The sequence below is a fragment of the Sminthopsis crassicaudata genome, chromosome 4, assembly GCF_048593235.1.
Source record: "Sminthopsis crassicaudata isolate SCR6 chromosome 4, ASM4859323v1, whole genome shotgun sequence".
Taxonomy (NCBI): domain Eukaryota; kingdom Metazoa; phylum Chordata; class Mammalia; order Dasyuromorphia; family Dasyuridae; genus Sminthopsis; species Sminthopsis crassicaudata.
In genome coordinates, this window is record NC_133620.1 from 296,325,875 (window position 1) to 296,340,751 (window position 14,877).

The following is a 14,877-nucleotide window of genomic DNA, read 5'->3' on the forward strand; positions in this document are numbered from 1 at the left end:
CAATTTAAGTAACAGGCAACAACTGATCTAGTTCCCTAACTACTTTAAGTTACCTTAGTCAAATGGATATTTTGTTCACCCTTTACTGTCATCTACTAATCTCAAATGACTCCTTTCTCCGATCTCAGATTTTCCTCTAAACTCATGGACAATGTGAGTTTAATAAAAGGATATTTTTTTCTCCTTCCACCTTTCTGCAGTTATGAGGAGGGAAAAAACAAACAAATCCTTGTAACAAATACTAATAGTCAAAATAAATTCCAGAGTAAGCTCTACTTTGGGGTAGTATAGGTTTCATTTTACACTGATTTTAGCCTTAATCATGAGATCATAAAATTGAAGATTTACATCTCTTGATATTTTAAATTTTATTTATTTATTGGTTTTGTTTTGATCCCAAATCTTATCTAGCCTAGTTTGGAAGTCCAGTGGCCACTTATAGGTTCAGTTCTACCATCAACTGCCATAGAAATTGTAACTTGTGAAACTGGAGGGTTTGCCCCTCCTTAGCCTGGTGGTCCTTTCCTTGGAAGGTTCACTATTTTGATGCTGGATGTTAGCCTATTGAAGTTTAGATAGAACTTAATTCAATTTCTAACTCAAGTGGTCCACCATCTTCAGCCTCTCTAGTAGCAGGAATGATAGGTATATGATATCATTCTCAGTTATAAATTCCTCATTAAAAAAAAAACAAAAAAACCAAAAAACATTACTTTTTATTTCTTTTTTCCAAATTCTTTAATTTGGAAATTAATAGTTTTTCTTTTTATATAATACACACACATTTCCTTCTCCCTCATCCATAAACCATTCCTCATAATAAAGAATAAAATATGAGGGGGAAAAGCTGTTTAGAAAAACTAGAGATCACTTTGACCCAATTTAACATTATATTAAATATTGTATTCCCATTGTACTTCACCTTTGCAAGTGAGGGAGAAGATTTCTCATCTCTTTCCAGGGCCATTATAATTATATAGTGTTTAATTTTGTAGGAGGTTTTTCCCTTTGTCCACATCCCTCCCTTTACATAGCTATTTAATAAATATTAAATACCTACTATGTGCCAGCCTGTGCTAAATGTTGGGGAGAAAAGTTAGAGAAATCAAGTGCTTCATGTTACTGATTTGCTAATTTTATGTTTTAGAGGTGGAGTTGAGGAGTGGTCTGAATCTGATTTTGTGTACAGGTGTAGTACTCATAATTCTCTGGTTGTGCTCACTGGGGGAAGAGGGGATGATGGGGAGGGAACCTTCCAGAGGTGTGTTTTTTTAGGCCTGAAACATCACTAGATCAAATGACTGACATTCAATCTTGCTCTGAGCTTTCCTTAGCTTTAAGTACCTCATTATTGTTGCTCACTAGTCTCAGAATCTGTTATCACTGACGAACTGGTTGTTATCTAACAGCCAGAAGTATTTGTGGCCATAGAATTCTGGTGCTAAAACAGTCACCAAAACCATTTGGTATTGGCTAAGAAATAGACTAGTTGATCAGTGGCATAGGTTAGGTTCACAGGGCAAGATAGTGAATAAAAATAGCAATCTAATCTTTGACAAACCCAAAGATCCCAACTTTTGGGATAAGAATTCATTATTTGACAAAAACTGCTGGGAAAACTGGAAATTAGTATGGCAGAAACTAGGCATGGACCCACATTTAACACCACATACTAAGATTAGATCAAAATGGGTCCAAGATTTAGGCATAAAGAACGAAATCATAAATAAATTGGAGGAACATGGGATGGTTTACCTCTCAGACTTGTGGAGGAGGAAGGAGTTTGTGTCCAAGGGAGAACTAGAGACCATTATTGATCACAAAATAGAACATTTTGATTACACCAAATTAAAAAGTTTCTGCACAAACAAAACTAATGCAAACAAGATTAGAAGGGAAGTAACAAATTGGGAAAACATTTTTACAGTTAAAGGTTCTGATAAAGGCCTCATCTCCAAAATATACAGAGAATTGACTTTAATTTATAAGAAATCAAGCCATTTTCCAATTGATAAATGGTCAAAGGATATGAACAGACAATTTTCAGATGATGAAGTTAAAACTATTTCCACTCATATGAAAGAGTGTTCCAAATCACTATTGATCAGAGAAATGCAAATTAAGACAACTCTGAGGTATCATTACACACCTGTCAGATTGGCTAAGATGACAGGAACAAATAACGATGAATGTTGGAGGGGCTGTGGGAAAACTGGGACACTGATGCATTGTTGGTGGAGTTGTGAAAGAATCCAACCATTCTGGAGAGCAATCTGGAATTATGCCCAAAAAGTTATCAAAATGTGCATACCCTTTGACCCAGCCATACTACTACTGGGCTTATACCCCAAGGAACTACTAAAGAAGGGAAAGGGACCTGTATGTGCCAAAATGTCTGTGGCAGCCCTTTTCGTAGTGGCTAGAAGCTGGAAGATGAATGGATGTCCATCAATTGGAGAATGGTTGGGTAAACTATGGTATATGAATGTTATGGAATATTATTGTTCTATAAGAAATGACCAACAGGAGAAATACAGAGAGGCTTGGAGAGACATACTGATGCTGAGTGAAACGAGCAGAACCAGAAGATCATTATACACTTCAACAATGATACTGTACGAGGATGTATGCTGATGGAAGTGGATTTCTTCAACATAGAGAAGAGCTAATCCAATTCCAATTGATTAATGATGGACAGAACAGCTACATCCAGAAAAGGAACACTGGGAAATGAATGTAAACTGTTATTTTTACCTTCTGAATCCAATTCTTCCTGTGCAACAAAAAATTCGGTTCTACACACATATATTGTATCTAGAATATACTGTAATATATTTAACATATATAAGACTGCTTGCCATCTGGGGGAGGGGGTTGGGGGAGGAAGGGAAAAAATCTGAATAGAAGTAAGTGCAAGGGATAATGTAAAAAATTACCCATGCATATGTACTGTCAAAAAAAGTTATAATTATAAAATAAAATAAAAATTAAAAAAAAAAAAAAAAAAAAAAAAAAAAAAAAAAAAGAATTCTGGTGCTAAGAAGTAAACTGGGCAGGATAACCTAGGGGAAGAAATATATCATTTCTAACTATACCACTTCCAAGGCCTAGCAACTTCAGGGTTACTTGCTACATCTTCCCTAGGACCTGCACTACATCATCACCACTTTGATTACCATCTCTTTTTAGATTCAGATGGGGCCAGTTCTTGTGTCTTGAACCCAAGATACATTGAAACTACCAATATCTCTAGCCCAGTGTTCTTAGACATTGTCTTGGGAAGTAACTCCTTTGGAGATGCAGCCTGATTAAAGCTTACTAAGGATGCTGTCAAGTAGTTCAACATTAGAAAGTGGATTTGGTGAAAAGGAAATAATATTAAAATAGAGGCCTTACTTTGCTTTGCTTGTAGCTCAAGGACCACTCAGCCACTAAAAGGACTTTCCTAAAATTCAAGTTTGCCCAAATCAACCTCAGATTGCCTCAGGGAGCAAATGCAAATTTCTCTGTTTGCCCTTCAAAGCCTTTTATAATTTAGTTTCCTGATACCTTTCCAGATTCTTACACCTATTCCTTATTGTTTCACCAACCACTCGCAATCTTTAAGTTCTGGGTATTTTCTCTGGCTGTCTTCCATGTCTGAAATGCTCCTCCTCCTCCTTTGTGCCCTGTCTTCGTTTAAATTCCAACTAAAATCCCACTTCCAGGAAAGCCTTTCCCAATGCTTCTTAATTCCATTGTCTTCTCTCTGGTAATTATTTCCTATATGTACAGCACATAGTTTACTTTGTATATATTTATTAGCCTGTCTCATCCTCGCTCAACTTCCCTGCCTTAGTTTGTAAACTCCTTGAGGGCAGGGACTGACTTTTATCTTGTTTTTATCTCCAGTGTTAAGTAAGCACTGTGCCTTAAACATAGTAGACTCTTAATAAATGTCTATTGAATTAAATTAATTGTATTGAAGACTATGGAACTTTTCCATTTGATTTAGCAGCTGAAAGCTAATGTTTGTATAGTCTCCCTCCCTTAGAATGTGCTCACATTTCCTTGAGAGCAGGGACTTGTTCTTTTATTTAGTAAATCCTTTAAAAATATTTCATTAATTAATTAATTTATTCATTGACCTTTGGGGGTACAGGTTAAGCAGTGGAATCTCAAAGGGTAAAAAAATTTTAGCTTAATTCCAAATTGAGTGCCAGCATGACAATCCCCTCAATTTACTGAAGAGGTTTTTGGGTGGAGTACAATAGGTCATCTCTAAGATATAGTACAGTCTAAGGTACTGAGACATTACATATGCTTTGATTTACTTTGATCAGATCACATATGAGATATTAAGTCCAGATTAAAACTGCATTTTAAGAAAAACAAAATGGAGAATCTAGAAGAATGTGACTGAATGGTAAGGGACCTAGAGATCATTCCACATGATGATTCAATTCAAGAAATTGAGAGTGGTCTGGAAAAAGAGATACCTATCTTTACATACTTGGAGGGCTACTATATTGAAGAAAGATTAGATTCATGTAGTTTGACCTCAGAAGCCAGAAGTAGGAAAATCAGGTCTAACTTAAAGAGTTACTGATTTATATTCACTTAAGAAAACACTTCTGAACAAATTTTATTTATTCAAAAGTGGACATCTTAAAGTGGACCACTTGAAGGATTTTAGTCCTTTGCCTCTCTCAGTTACAGCTCATGATCACATTAGCTTTATGAGTTTCTCTAACATAGTGTTCACTAAAACCTCAAGGTTTTATCAGAGGAACTGCTATTAGCCACACTTCCATCTAGCATAATATTATAATACTGGTGTAATATTGATTTTTCTGTACCAGAATATAATATATTGAATTTATCCCTATCAAGTTTTAATATACTTTTTTTTTTTTTTTTTATCCCTATTAAATTTTATCTTAGATTTAGCCAGCATTCTACCCTGTCAAAATCTTTTGGGATCCTGATTCTCTCATCCAATTTGTTAGCTATTACTGCTTCATTTATTCTATTTACAAATTCAATAAGGATTGACTAAAAAAAAAAGAAAAAGAAGAAAAGTTAAACCACCTCAAGCAAAATAGATTCCTGGGACATTTCCACTGGAGATAAGGTAACTTCAATTAGCTTCAACCAGCATTTACTGATTTTTGATAAATACTCTTTTGGGTCTAATCATTCAACCAGTCTGCAATTTGCTGGCCTATGTCATAATCTAACCCATATTTCTAAATTTTGTTTGATTAGAATAGTTTGAATAATTTTATCAGTACTTTGCTAAAATTTAGATGAATATCTATAGAATTTCCCGGCTCTAATTGGCTACCAGGCCTGTCTCCCTAGTTTAGTGAATGCTTCTTCAGGACATTTCATTTTTGAAAAAAAATGAAGTTCTCATAGGGAAATAGTTGTAAACTGCCCAGAAGTGATGACACCCACATGTTGGCTTACAGGTTTTGATTCCTTTTCTTTCTTGTTGGCCCTGAGAAACTTCCTATCTCACCATGCTGAGCCTCATACTGCTATAATGATTGGGGATTGTCATCTTTGGGTTATAGCAGCCATAATTTGCTACATCCCATTTTCTAATGGAAGAGTCAAATCTCTCACTCCCAGCAACATGTCAAATACTGGAGTAGCACCTGAAGGTGAGGTAGATCATAAAACATTCCACAGACGTGGCCAGGCCTGGCTGTGACTGAAAACCCCATTGGTTAGTGAGATGGAGATGTTGGAGATTGTCTCCTCATGTCTGCAGCTTCTCTTTCTCAAAGTTTCCAAAAATTCCTTTTTCCACTCAGAGTTGCTATCCAATTTTTTTTTTTTGTCAATAAGTCAAGTCTTTTTACACATACAAAATTCACAGAACCTTGCAGCATACTCACAGGACTGTCCTTCACTACATTATCCACAAGTCAAATCAAAAAGCATTTATAGTACCTTCTATGCATCAAGCACTGTGACATATAATATGGCTACAAAGAAAAACCAAAACGATTCCTGTCCTCTAGAACCTTATAGTCTAATGATGGGAGGAAAAATAACATATTAACAACGATGTGCACATGGGATATATACAGTGTAAATAGAAAGTAATCAGAGGGAAGACAATAGAGCCAGGACATTTTAAAGGAAGCTAGAGAAGCTGTGAGGTACTTTTTTATCGAAGGCCAGAAGCCTTTCATTCTTATATTTTTAAACATGGTTCAGTAATTTAAGTCTATTTTTCAGCTGCCAACTTGTTAACTTATTGTTCATGTCCAAGATCTACCTTTCTCTTTGGGAGTACTTGACTTTGACAGGCATCAGGAATGAAACCGCCACCAGCATTCCTAGTCTTCCGTTTCACACACATTATTTCTAATTCTAAGCCGCAAGCAATGGCAGCCATCACTCACCAGAGTAGCAGGATGAGAGTGGTGTTTTAAGAATATAGAACAGGATTCAAGACTGATTAGAAGAGGAAAGAAGCAGAATGATCAGGTAAGGAGGCTGCTGCAATGGCCTGGTTGTGAAGAATTTAGAAAGTTCAATAAGTTTTAATAAATACTTCTTGCAACGTATTGTACTAGTCACTTGGAATCCAAAGATGAAAAACAGCGCAGATCCTATCCTTGTTGACCTTATCATGTCATAGATGGTATATGTATACATTTCAGCTGGTATTAAAGAAAATATGAACTTAGACTAGAGAGCAATGAGAAGGGGAAGGAAGGAATAGATACTAAAAGCATTTTAAAAATGTATCTGTAGGATTTGGTGACTGACTTCATATGGAGAAGTCAGGATAGAAAATGGATTTAGGAGGAAAGATGAATATATTTTTGGACATGTTGACTTTGAAGTAGCAGAGGGACATCTGAATGGAGATATTCAGCTGGCATTTTGAGATTTAGGTATGAAATTAAGAAGAGAAGTTGTTACTGGAACTAAAGATGTAAAAGACTATGAAGTCCTCTATTTATACAATTTTAAAATGGAGTAAGCCTGGGACTTAAAAAGGAAGATGTCATAGTCCAAAGGGGATAAATAACATTCCAAGAAGGAGAAAGAAAACTCTCATTCCATCCACTTTGTCCCTAACTTTAGGATTTTGTTTTTGTTTTTTTAATTCCACTGACTACCTTATTTGACTTTCTATGGATGCCAAATCTCTGATTTTCTTTTTCTAGTTTTTATTTTTTTCCTTCCGGTCTTTCACTGTTTTTTTTTTTTTTTTTTTTTTTTTTAATTTCTCTTTTCCTTCCTCTATTTCAGTATCTATGCTAAAGCTTTCTTATTGAGTATTTTTGTAGTTTTTGTTTTCTTACCCTAAGAATGACCTTTCCACTTTAACAATCTTTCCCTTATCTTCCCACTTTCCTCCAAAAGTTTAGCAGGGTCTCACATGAAATACTTTTATTGTCATGGGAACCCACAAAAGGGCTCAGAAATTTTCCTCATTAAAGATAAATTGGTAGCTGAGGTACTAGCATCCTCAAGTGGAATCTCCTTATCCCTGACCCCATTGACATCTTCTGTGTCCCAGTGAAGCTGTGGGAGAAGGTGGGGAACCGGACCAGAGAAATGATGAGGATACCCAGATCCCAGTAAAGATGGTGATAACAATACTAATATTTAGGACAGAACAGCCTAGCCCCCCGACTAGCCCGAAGGGGCGTGGCTTCCCCATATTTGCATTTGCTTGAAGCTGGCCTGACCATAGCCTAGGAGGTGGAGCCTCTGGGGGAGGAAAGGGGGAGGGCCTTCTCCCACCCTCCTCAAGCTACCTAGTATATAGAGCAGCAGCCGCAACCTCAATTCCCGCACTGCCGAGAAGCCGAGCCTTCGCCCTGCGACCCCTGCCCCAAGTCCTTGGCTGCTTCCCGCACCGCTGCACCCTCCTTGCCCGTACCCCTACACCGCAGCACTCCGCGAGCTCCACCTTTGCCTGCCTCTCCTATTTGCCAGGGCTCTGTGCATCGTCGCCCCTGCCTGCCGCCTTTGCCTTCAACAGCTCTAACTACAGATTTCGGGGAGCCTCCTTCCCTACTTCCCGTCGCTTCGCACTCCAGCTCTCCTCACATCCTCGTCGAGTCGCTTATTTTACACCTACTGTTGCTTCTCTGCTCTGGGTCTCTTTTTTGGGGGTCGTCCCTGCGGTCCCTCCTTTGGGCTTTGCTCCGTTCACCCGGCGCTGACTGCACCCCCTTTTTGTTGCTTTTAGTTCTGTTGCTAGCGCCTTTTTTCTCCATCTCCGCTGAATCCACTGGTCCACCGCTCCCTCCGCAGGGCATCGCACCCAAGAATCCAAAGCGAAGCTTCTGGCCAGGCGAGATCGGCTCCCTGGGGATCTCCCGGACCACCGCACGTCGGCTTTCCTGAAGGTCCCCCCAAGCGGAGTCCCTGCTAGGCGCCCCGCCTCGGCGTTTCCTCCCCTTGTCCAGGCCTCCCTAAGCCCCCAGCCCCAGAGCCGCAGAAATGGTCACTGAAAAGGACAAGAAGACCGGGGGACAGGTGTTGGACGAATGGAAAGAGTTCGTGTGGAATCCGCGGACTCACGAGTTCATGGGCCGTACCGCGAGCAGCTGGGGTACGAAGCTGGGGGTCAGGGGTCTGGGGCTCTGAAGGCCAAACGAACGGGGAGGGAACCGGATGCCTGGGTCCCTGAGAAGAGGGGTCTGGAAGAGACGAGGAAAGTCGTCTGCTCTCCTGGCCCAGCGGGGAGAAGGGGATTGGGGTTGGGGGTTGCGAAGGGATCCCTGATTAGGCTGGCCAACCTGCTCCCCACTCGGGACCCTGGCATCCAGCGTTCCCCCGCTGGGGCTCTGGGCTTTCTAATCTTCCCGGCTGTGCGGAGGTGGAGAAAGTAGGTCACGGCTGCCTCCCAACCCCCATGGAGCCCCCACAAGCTGGGGTCCCCAGCGTTCACACGTTCCCTTTTTCTCATTGGATTTCTTTCTAAAATGTTTTTCTCTTCTTTCTACCTCTACCCAACACTTGCCTGTTACCATCTATAGGTACAAAATCTTTTTGTTTTTGATTTTTTGTTTTTAGAGCGAGCTCCACTCTATAGTTCCTAAGGATTCTTGAGCGGGCAGGACCAGAGCACGCGCTGGTCCCAGTTGGGGTGCAGAGTTCTTTGTCAGGGTTTAGCGTTGGGGGTGATCTTTCCCTGCAGTTGTGGACAGGCTGGAAAGTAGGGTTAAGAGTGGAACTGCCTGTGATTCTTAAGTATGGCATTGAAGACTAGGTGGAAGTGGCGGTTGAGTTTGGATTATGGGATTTGTTGGAGTGTGAGGTGGTGGGAAGTGTGGTCATTTAATGGTGGGGTGTTCACATCGCTCGGGGTGCTCTGGAGACTGCGGGAGTAAATTAAGTTGTATCACCTTTGGTGGTAAGCTTCCCTTTTTCCTCTGGGTGAGAGCAATTTGGAATCTAGAGCTCGGGCTAAATGCTCGGGAGGCTCAACTCAAGCTCTTGTTGCCTCCTGTGAGTTGGATGGAAGTTGTGGAATTTGGGTAGACTTGGGAGGGCAGAGTTGTTACCTGTGTAGTTATCCACGGAAGGATGGATTGTGTGGTTTGGGGAGGTTTAGGGGAGGCGCTTACATCCTGTGAGGTGGTCTAGCAGTAATAAGCATAATTGTAGTTTGGGGCTGGTAAAAACCCAACTCCCAGTGATATTGTGGCATCATTAATAGCTGATCAGTGCCTACACACTGTTAGTTTTTTTCCTTTGGGTATAGGTGAAGTTGTTGATTCAAAGGAGTGAGGGTGAGAAGGGAGGAGTATAACTGTAGAGTGTATTTGTGGTGTTTGTGTTGGGAGTTGTGTAAGGCTGTATTTTTTTTATAGTTGTGGCCTGGAGTGGTAGTTCTGGAAAAAGTTGCAAGATAATCACACCAACCTGCTTGTGTGCCATCCTCAATTATTATACACAGCTCTTGCCTTTTTGAAGGAAGCTTATCTGAGCTTGTACTTGTGCCCTAGCGAGATGGCTGTACTTTTCCCAAAGGGTTGTGGTAGCAGCAAAGGTGTCAGTCAACAAGTAGTCAGGTTTTACTATGTGCCAGGAGCTGAGTTCGTGGGTCTGTTGGTCCTCCACAGAGTTATGGACACTCCGGTTGTCCACCATAATCTTTTACGTAATATGAGTTTGTGCTTCATGTTGGGAAAGTGGTGGGGTTGTGTGTGTGTGGGGGTGGTGGTGGGGTGATTTTGTTGCTGGATCTGAAAGCCAGCAGTGAAGAAGGAAGAGCAGAGCTGAATACAGCAGGGAGTCGGGGGCTGGTGCCAGATGCTTATGTCTTGGGTGACCTTTGAGGTCTCTTCCAACATTAGTCTTTTAACCCTTCCTTCTCCTTTATAGCCTTCATCCTCCTCTTCTACCTCGTCTTCTATGGGTTTCTAACTGCTTTGTTCACCCTCACCATGTGGGTCATGCTACAGACTGTCTCAGACCACGTTCCCACATACCAGGACCAGCTTGCGACGCCGGGTAAGCAAATTTTCTTTTTCCCACCCAGAGTTAGGCTACCCAATTAATCGCCCATCTCAGGAATCCCTTGAAAGCTCTAGTAAAGAATTGAGCCTAACCCCATGAATTCCTCACTCCATTAGAAATGGTGTACTGAGTAGTTACAGTCCCATGAAGATCCTTGTTTTTAGAAGTGACTTCCTTCAGCCCCTACAAGAATCTGTATTTCCCCTAGCTAAATTCTTGTCTCTCTCTCTTATTCATTGCATTTCTTATCTTTCCCTCCTTCAGGTCTGATGATCCGTCCTAAGACAGAGAATCTTGAGGTTTTGGTCAACCTCAGTGATAGCAACAGCTGGAACCAGCATGTACAGATACTTGACACATTTCTAGAGCGTGAGTGTGGGGTTTAGGTGCTCAAGTACTTGAGGGAAGAGACAAAAGTGGGCTGGGATGGGAAGAGAGGGAAGACAGACATCGGTTCACAGCTTTCTCTACTCCTGCAGCCTACAATGACTCAATCCAGGCCCAGAAGAATGATGTCTGCCGCCCAGGGCACTATTATGAACAACCAGACAATGGAGTTCTCAACTATCCCAAACGGGCTTGTCAGTTCAACCGGACACAGCTTGGTGACTGTTCAGGGCTTAGCGATCCTACCCACTATGGCTACAGCACTGGCCAGCCCTGCGTCTTTATCAAGATGAACCGGGTACTACAGGCAGTTAGGTTCCCTGAAAGAAAGAATTGGGCTTGAGTAGTGGTGGGGTGGAAGAAAACCCCAACTCTCAGCTGTTTCAGAACAGCTAATTCCGTTCATTTCATTTACTCAGGAACTAACGGGAATAGTGGTTTCTTGGTTAGTTGGCTCCCCAAAAGAAAATAGGGCTTTGGGGATGTGGTGATGGTGGATGTAAAAGATTAGGAACTAGGGTAATGTCAACCTCTCCTTGCTCTTTACAGGTTATCAACTTCTATGCAGGAGCCAATCAGAGTATGAATGTTACCTGTGCAGGGAAGGTGAGATTGGGTAACTTCCAAGTTGTATCTGGCCTTTTTATGCTTCCTATCATTCATCTTTTTCTTTTCTTTTCTCTTAGAGGCCCCGAAACTACAGGGAAAAGGGGGTAAGAGAAGCTAGTGAGATAGACTGAAGGGGGAATCTTAGATCCTCCTCAAGTTATCCTGGACCCTCAGGTGCTTCCACATCTGTTAAATTTTTGATTAGGATAGCTTATTGTGCATTAGAAAGAAGCTTCCTATCCAGTAGAGACAACTCCCTTCCTAAAGCCTAGACTTATTATTAATATCAACAACTTTTTTCTCTTCTTGATTCTCCATTTCTTTTCCTGCCCCTCCCTACCCCATGTCTTTCTCTTAGCCACCAAGTAGATAATGGATTCTATCCACACCTATTTACTTAGGGACTGCTACCTCTGCCTTTCCCCTTCACTTTCCCATACTTTGCTAATTTGCCCTCACACAATCTTTATTCTTTTTTTGACTGCTCCAGAAACTGGTCCCGGAGGAGGGGGTAAGAACTCTTAGGAGTGAGTGGAGAGGGTAGGTAGTTGGTTCCCACCCCCTGGAATGGAAGCTACCTCAGTCGGACAGATGAATGGACTCCCAGTCTCTTGGATGAAATTAGTTTCCTTCACTTAAGGCTTATGATAGGGTTACATCAAAAAGCTGAGACATTTATTACCTCGAGTAATTTCACAATAGTGGTTTAGAGCTTTTTGAAAATTGTAGCCCAGTGAGCTTATCCCTATGGTGTTTCATCTATGGATATTTAATCTCTTTTAACAATGCCATCCCCTGTCATTTATTCAGCGGAATGAGGATGCCCAAAATCTTGGTGACTTCACTATGTTTCCTGCCAATGGCAACATTGACCTGATGTATTTTCCCTACTATGGCAAGAAGTTTCATGTAAGTTCAATGGGAGCTGGAGGAAAATCTGGGATTTCCCCCTTCAAGGGTAGTCAGTTTCCTAAAGGAAATTGGATTTTCTTGGGGTTGAATGAAGTTAGATGTTATGGTTCTATCACCCATTTCTTTATACTTCACAGGTGAATTACACACAACCTCTAGTGGCTGTCAAGTTCATGAATGTGACCCCCAATGTGGAAGTAAACGTTGAATGCCGCATTAATGCAGTCAATATTGCTACTAATGATGAGCGGGACAAGTTTGCTGGCCGAGTAGCTTTCAAACTCCGAATAATAAAAAAGACCTGAATTTACTCACACACCCCTCCCTCTCCCCTCTCTTCCTCCTGGGCTTTATGGAATGTGCCTCCTCCCCTGCCTGAAGTCTTTTCCCTGCCCCTTCCCAGCCCCAAAGGTATTTTACAGCCCAGCTATGATTTAATTTACAATCCCTTTCTCAACTCCCATTCCTGAAGGGTGGTAGCCATTTTGAGTCCCATTCAACTCTTCTGATTTCAGACTTTCTCCCCTTTATCTTTCTTCCTGCTTAGTGACTTGGATAAGATAAATTTGGGAACCTGTTTATCCTGGGCCCTTCTTCCTAATTTACTAATCCCTTACCCATTTGCTCTCCTCACCAAGGCTCTTTAGATGGGCCATTTTTGAGTTGAAGAGATTCATCCAACTTTTTCCCTTCATCCATTTTCCATACTCCTTACTGAAGCCTTCAAATTGCCCTTTCTAGGTCTCCTTGTTCTAACAGTTCCTGACTCCCTTCCCTATAAGGTGGATGTTTGAGCTGAAAAATGCCTCTCTTCTGTGGGCTTTAAAGGAGGGTCTTTAAGAATATGGATGCCATTTTTGACAATTCACAAGTTTTGTCCCTGTCTCTTTTCCAATACTCCCCATAACCTAGTGTCTGCTACTCCAAAACTTTTTGGAGTCAATTTATCTTTGCATAATTTCCTTAAAACATTTCCCTTGAGTATTTCTCCCACCATTTTTCTATGCCCCATTGTTCCATTTTTTTCTAGTGTTTTGGGTGGCCATCTTGAGCTGGCTTTGTCCCCAGGTTGCCACCTTGGAAACCTCATCTGGTCATGATAATATGCCACATCCTTTACCTGTCCCCTCCCTCTCCCCTAGCTTTTAGCAAATGATTGGCTAATTAATATTCCTTTTCCATTTAACATTTAAAATTCCCTTTTCAATTTGAAAGTGGCTCCCACTTCTTCATGCCCCCTTTGCCTTTTTTAGTCCTGCAATTACCATGTTTAGAGACCCCTGTTTAAAAGTATTTTTAATCAGTTGTTTTTAATAATTCATCTTTTCCATTCCAAATCGATTTCTTCTCTATTAATGCTGCACTTTTCCTTGAGTCTCCCTTTTCTTTTGAAATCATAGACAAGGCCTGAGTTCAAATTCTGCCTTTTATAGTTAATAACTATGACCATGGGCAAATTTATTAATCTTTTGAGCCTCCATTTTCTCATCTGTAAAATCTATATTATCTATCTCACAGAGTTGTTGTGAGCTTAAATGAGATGTTTCAAAACATAGCACCTCTGTGCCCATTTCCCTTTACGTCCTCCAGAAGTCTATCTGCAGTTATTTAATGCCTGTGTCAGATCTACTGTAAAAGATAAAGTACAATGCAGATTATATGCATATACACATATATATATTATACCCAACTTGTGTCTTGTATTTTTTTCTGTGCTTTTATGGGAGAAATGGGATAGGTAGGTTGTTTATTTAGGGCCAGTTCTTATTTTCTAGTCCAATGGCACTTGACATCCTGCTTTGTGGCACATTCCCTTAGCCTCTCTACTTTATATAGACAGCATTAGTGAAATATGGTGCCTACAGCTTCAATTCAGAAGGGTAAACACTTTTAACCATAGTTCCAAAACTATTGGACAATTGGAGAACATGGAAGGAGTTTTTAGTTATAGCCAAAGTTCTAGTGTAGTATGAGACTGAAGGTAATGAGGTACAAGGAAGAGCAGCTGATCTTGTCTTAAAAGATGTAAAAGTGACAAAACTCCTAAATTCAACAAAGGTACTGATGGTTGTAGGGAGCTCTGGTACAGTTTAAGCCATTTGGCTTTAATTTTCCTGTCAAGTTCTGAAATTTAAGGGGGTCAGCAGATCCTCCTTACCCCTATTGAGAGGACCTAGTATTCACATTAGTGTGTTCTGTGGGGATATTTTGTTACTAGTTAACTAGACTAGACACTTAGGGTCTCAGTAGGTCCACAAACTTAGAGACGTACCTCCCTTAAGATGAAGGAACAATTTAGCACTTTGCAATTGGGAGGGCACTCACTAGTAAACTGGATAACAAGAATCCTTCCCTAACTGTCAAAGTTGGGAATAGAATGGGGAAACAGCCTTCCCCTAAACCAATCTTGCCCTCCCATCCCCAAAAGTCTTTTCAAAGGTTTTCCTGGCAGAGTTTAAAGCTTCAATTCATCTAATCGCCTGG

At 40.8% G+C, this 14,877-nt stretch overlaps 1 protein-coding gene across 1 annotated transcript; it reads left to right on the forward strand.

Moving 5' to 3' along the window:
- The first annotated feature begins 7,762 nt into the window (after nt 1-7,762).
- On the forward strand, nt 7,763-14,083 carry ATP1B2 (ATPase Na+/K+ transporting subunit beta 2). The gene is made up of 7 exons (XM_074311822.1): nt 7,763-8,572; nt 10,351-10,479; nt 10,750-10,854; nt 10,965-11,170; nt 11,422-11,478; nt 12,292-12,390; nt 12,531-14,083. Exons 1-7 carry the CDS (start codon nt 8,461-8,463, stop codon nt 12,696-12,698), a joined length of 876 nt encoding a protein of 291 aa, XP_074167923.1. The 5' UTR covers nt 7,763-8,460; the 3' UTR covers nt 12,699-14,083.
- Nucleotides 14,084-14,877: the final 794 nt, after the last annotated feature.

What these genes read in the sequence shown, in the direction of transcription:
- ATP1B2 (XM_074311822.1), top strand. Translation starts at nt 8,461, where the DNA reads ATGGTCACTGAAAAGGACAAGAAGACCGGGGGACAGGTGTTGGACGAA. An exon ending in GGACCAGCTTGCGACGCCGG is followed by an intron (nt 10,480 to 10,749) that starts GTAAGCAAATTT and finishes TCCCTCCTTCAG; the next exon opens with GTCTGATGATCCGTCCTAAG. An exon ending in ACTTGACACATTTCTAGAGC is followed by an intron (nt 10,855 to 10,964) that starts GTGAGTGTGGGG and finishes CTACTCCTGCAG; the next exon opens with CCTACAATGACTCAATCCAG.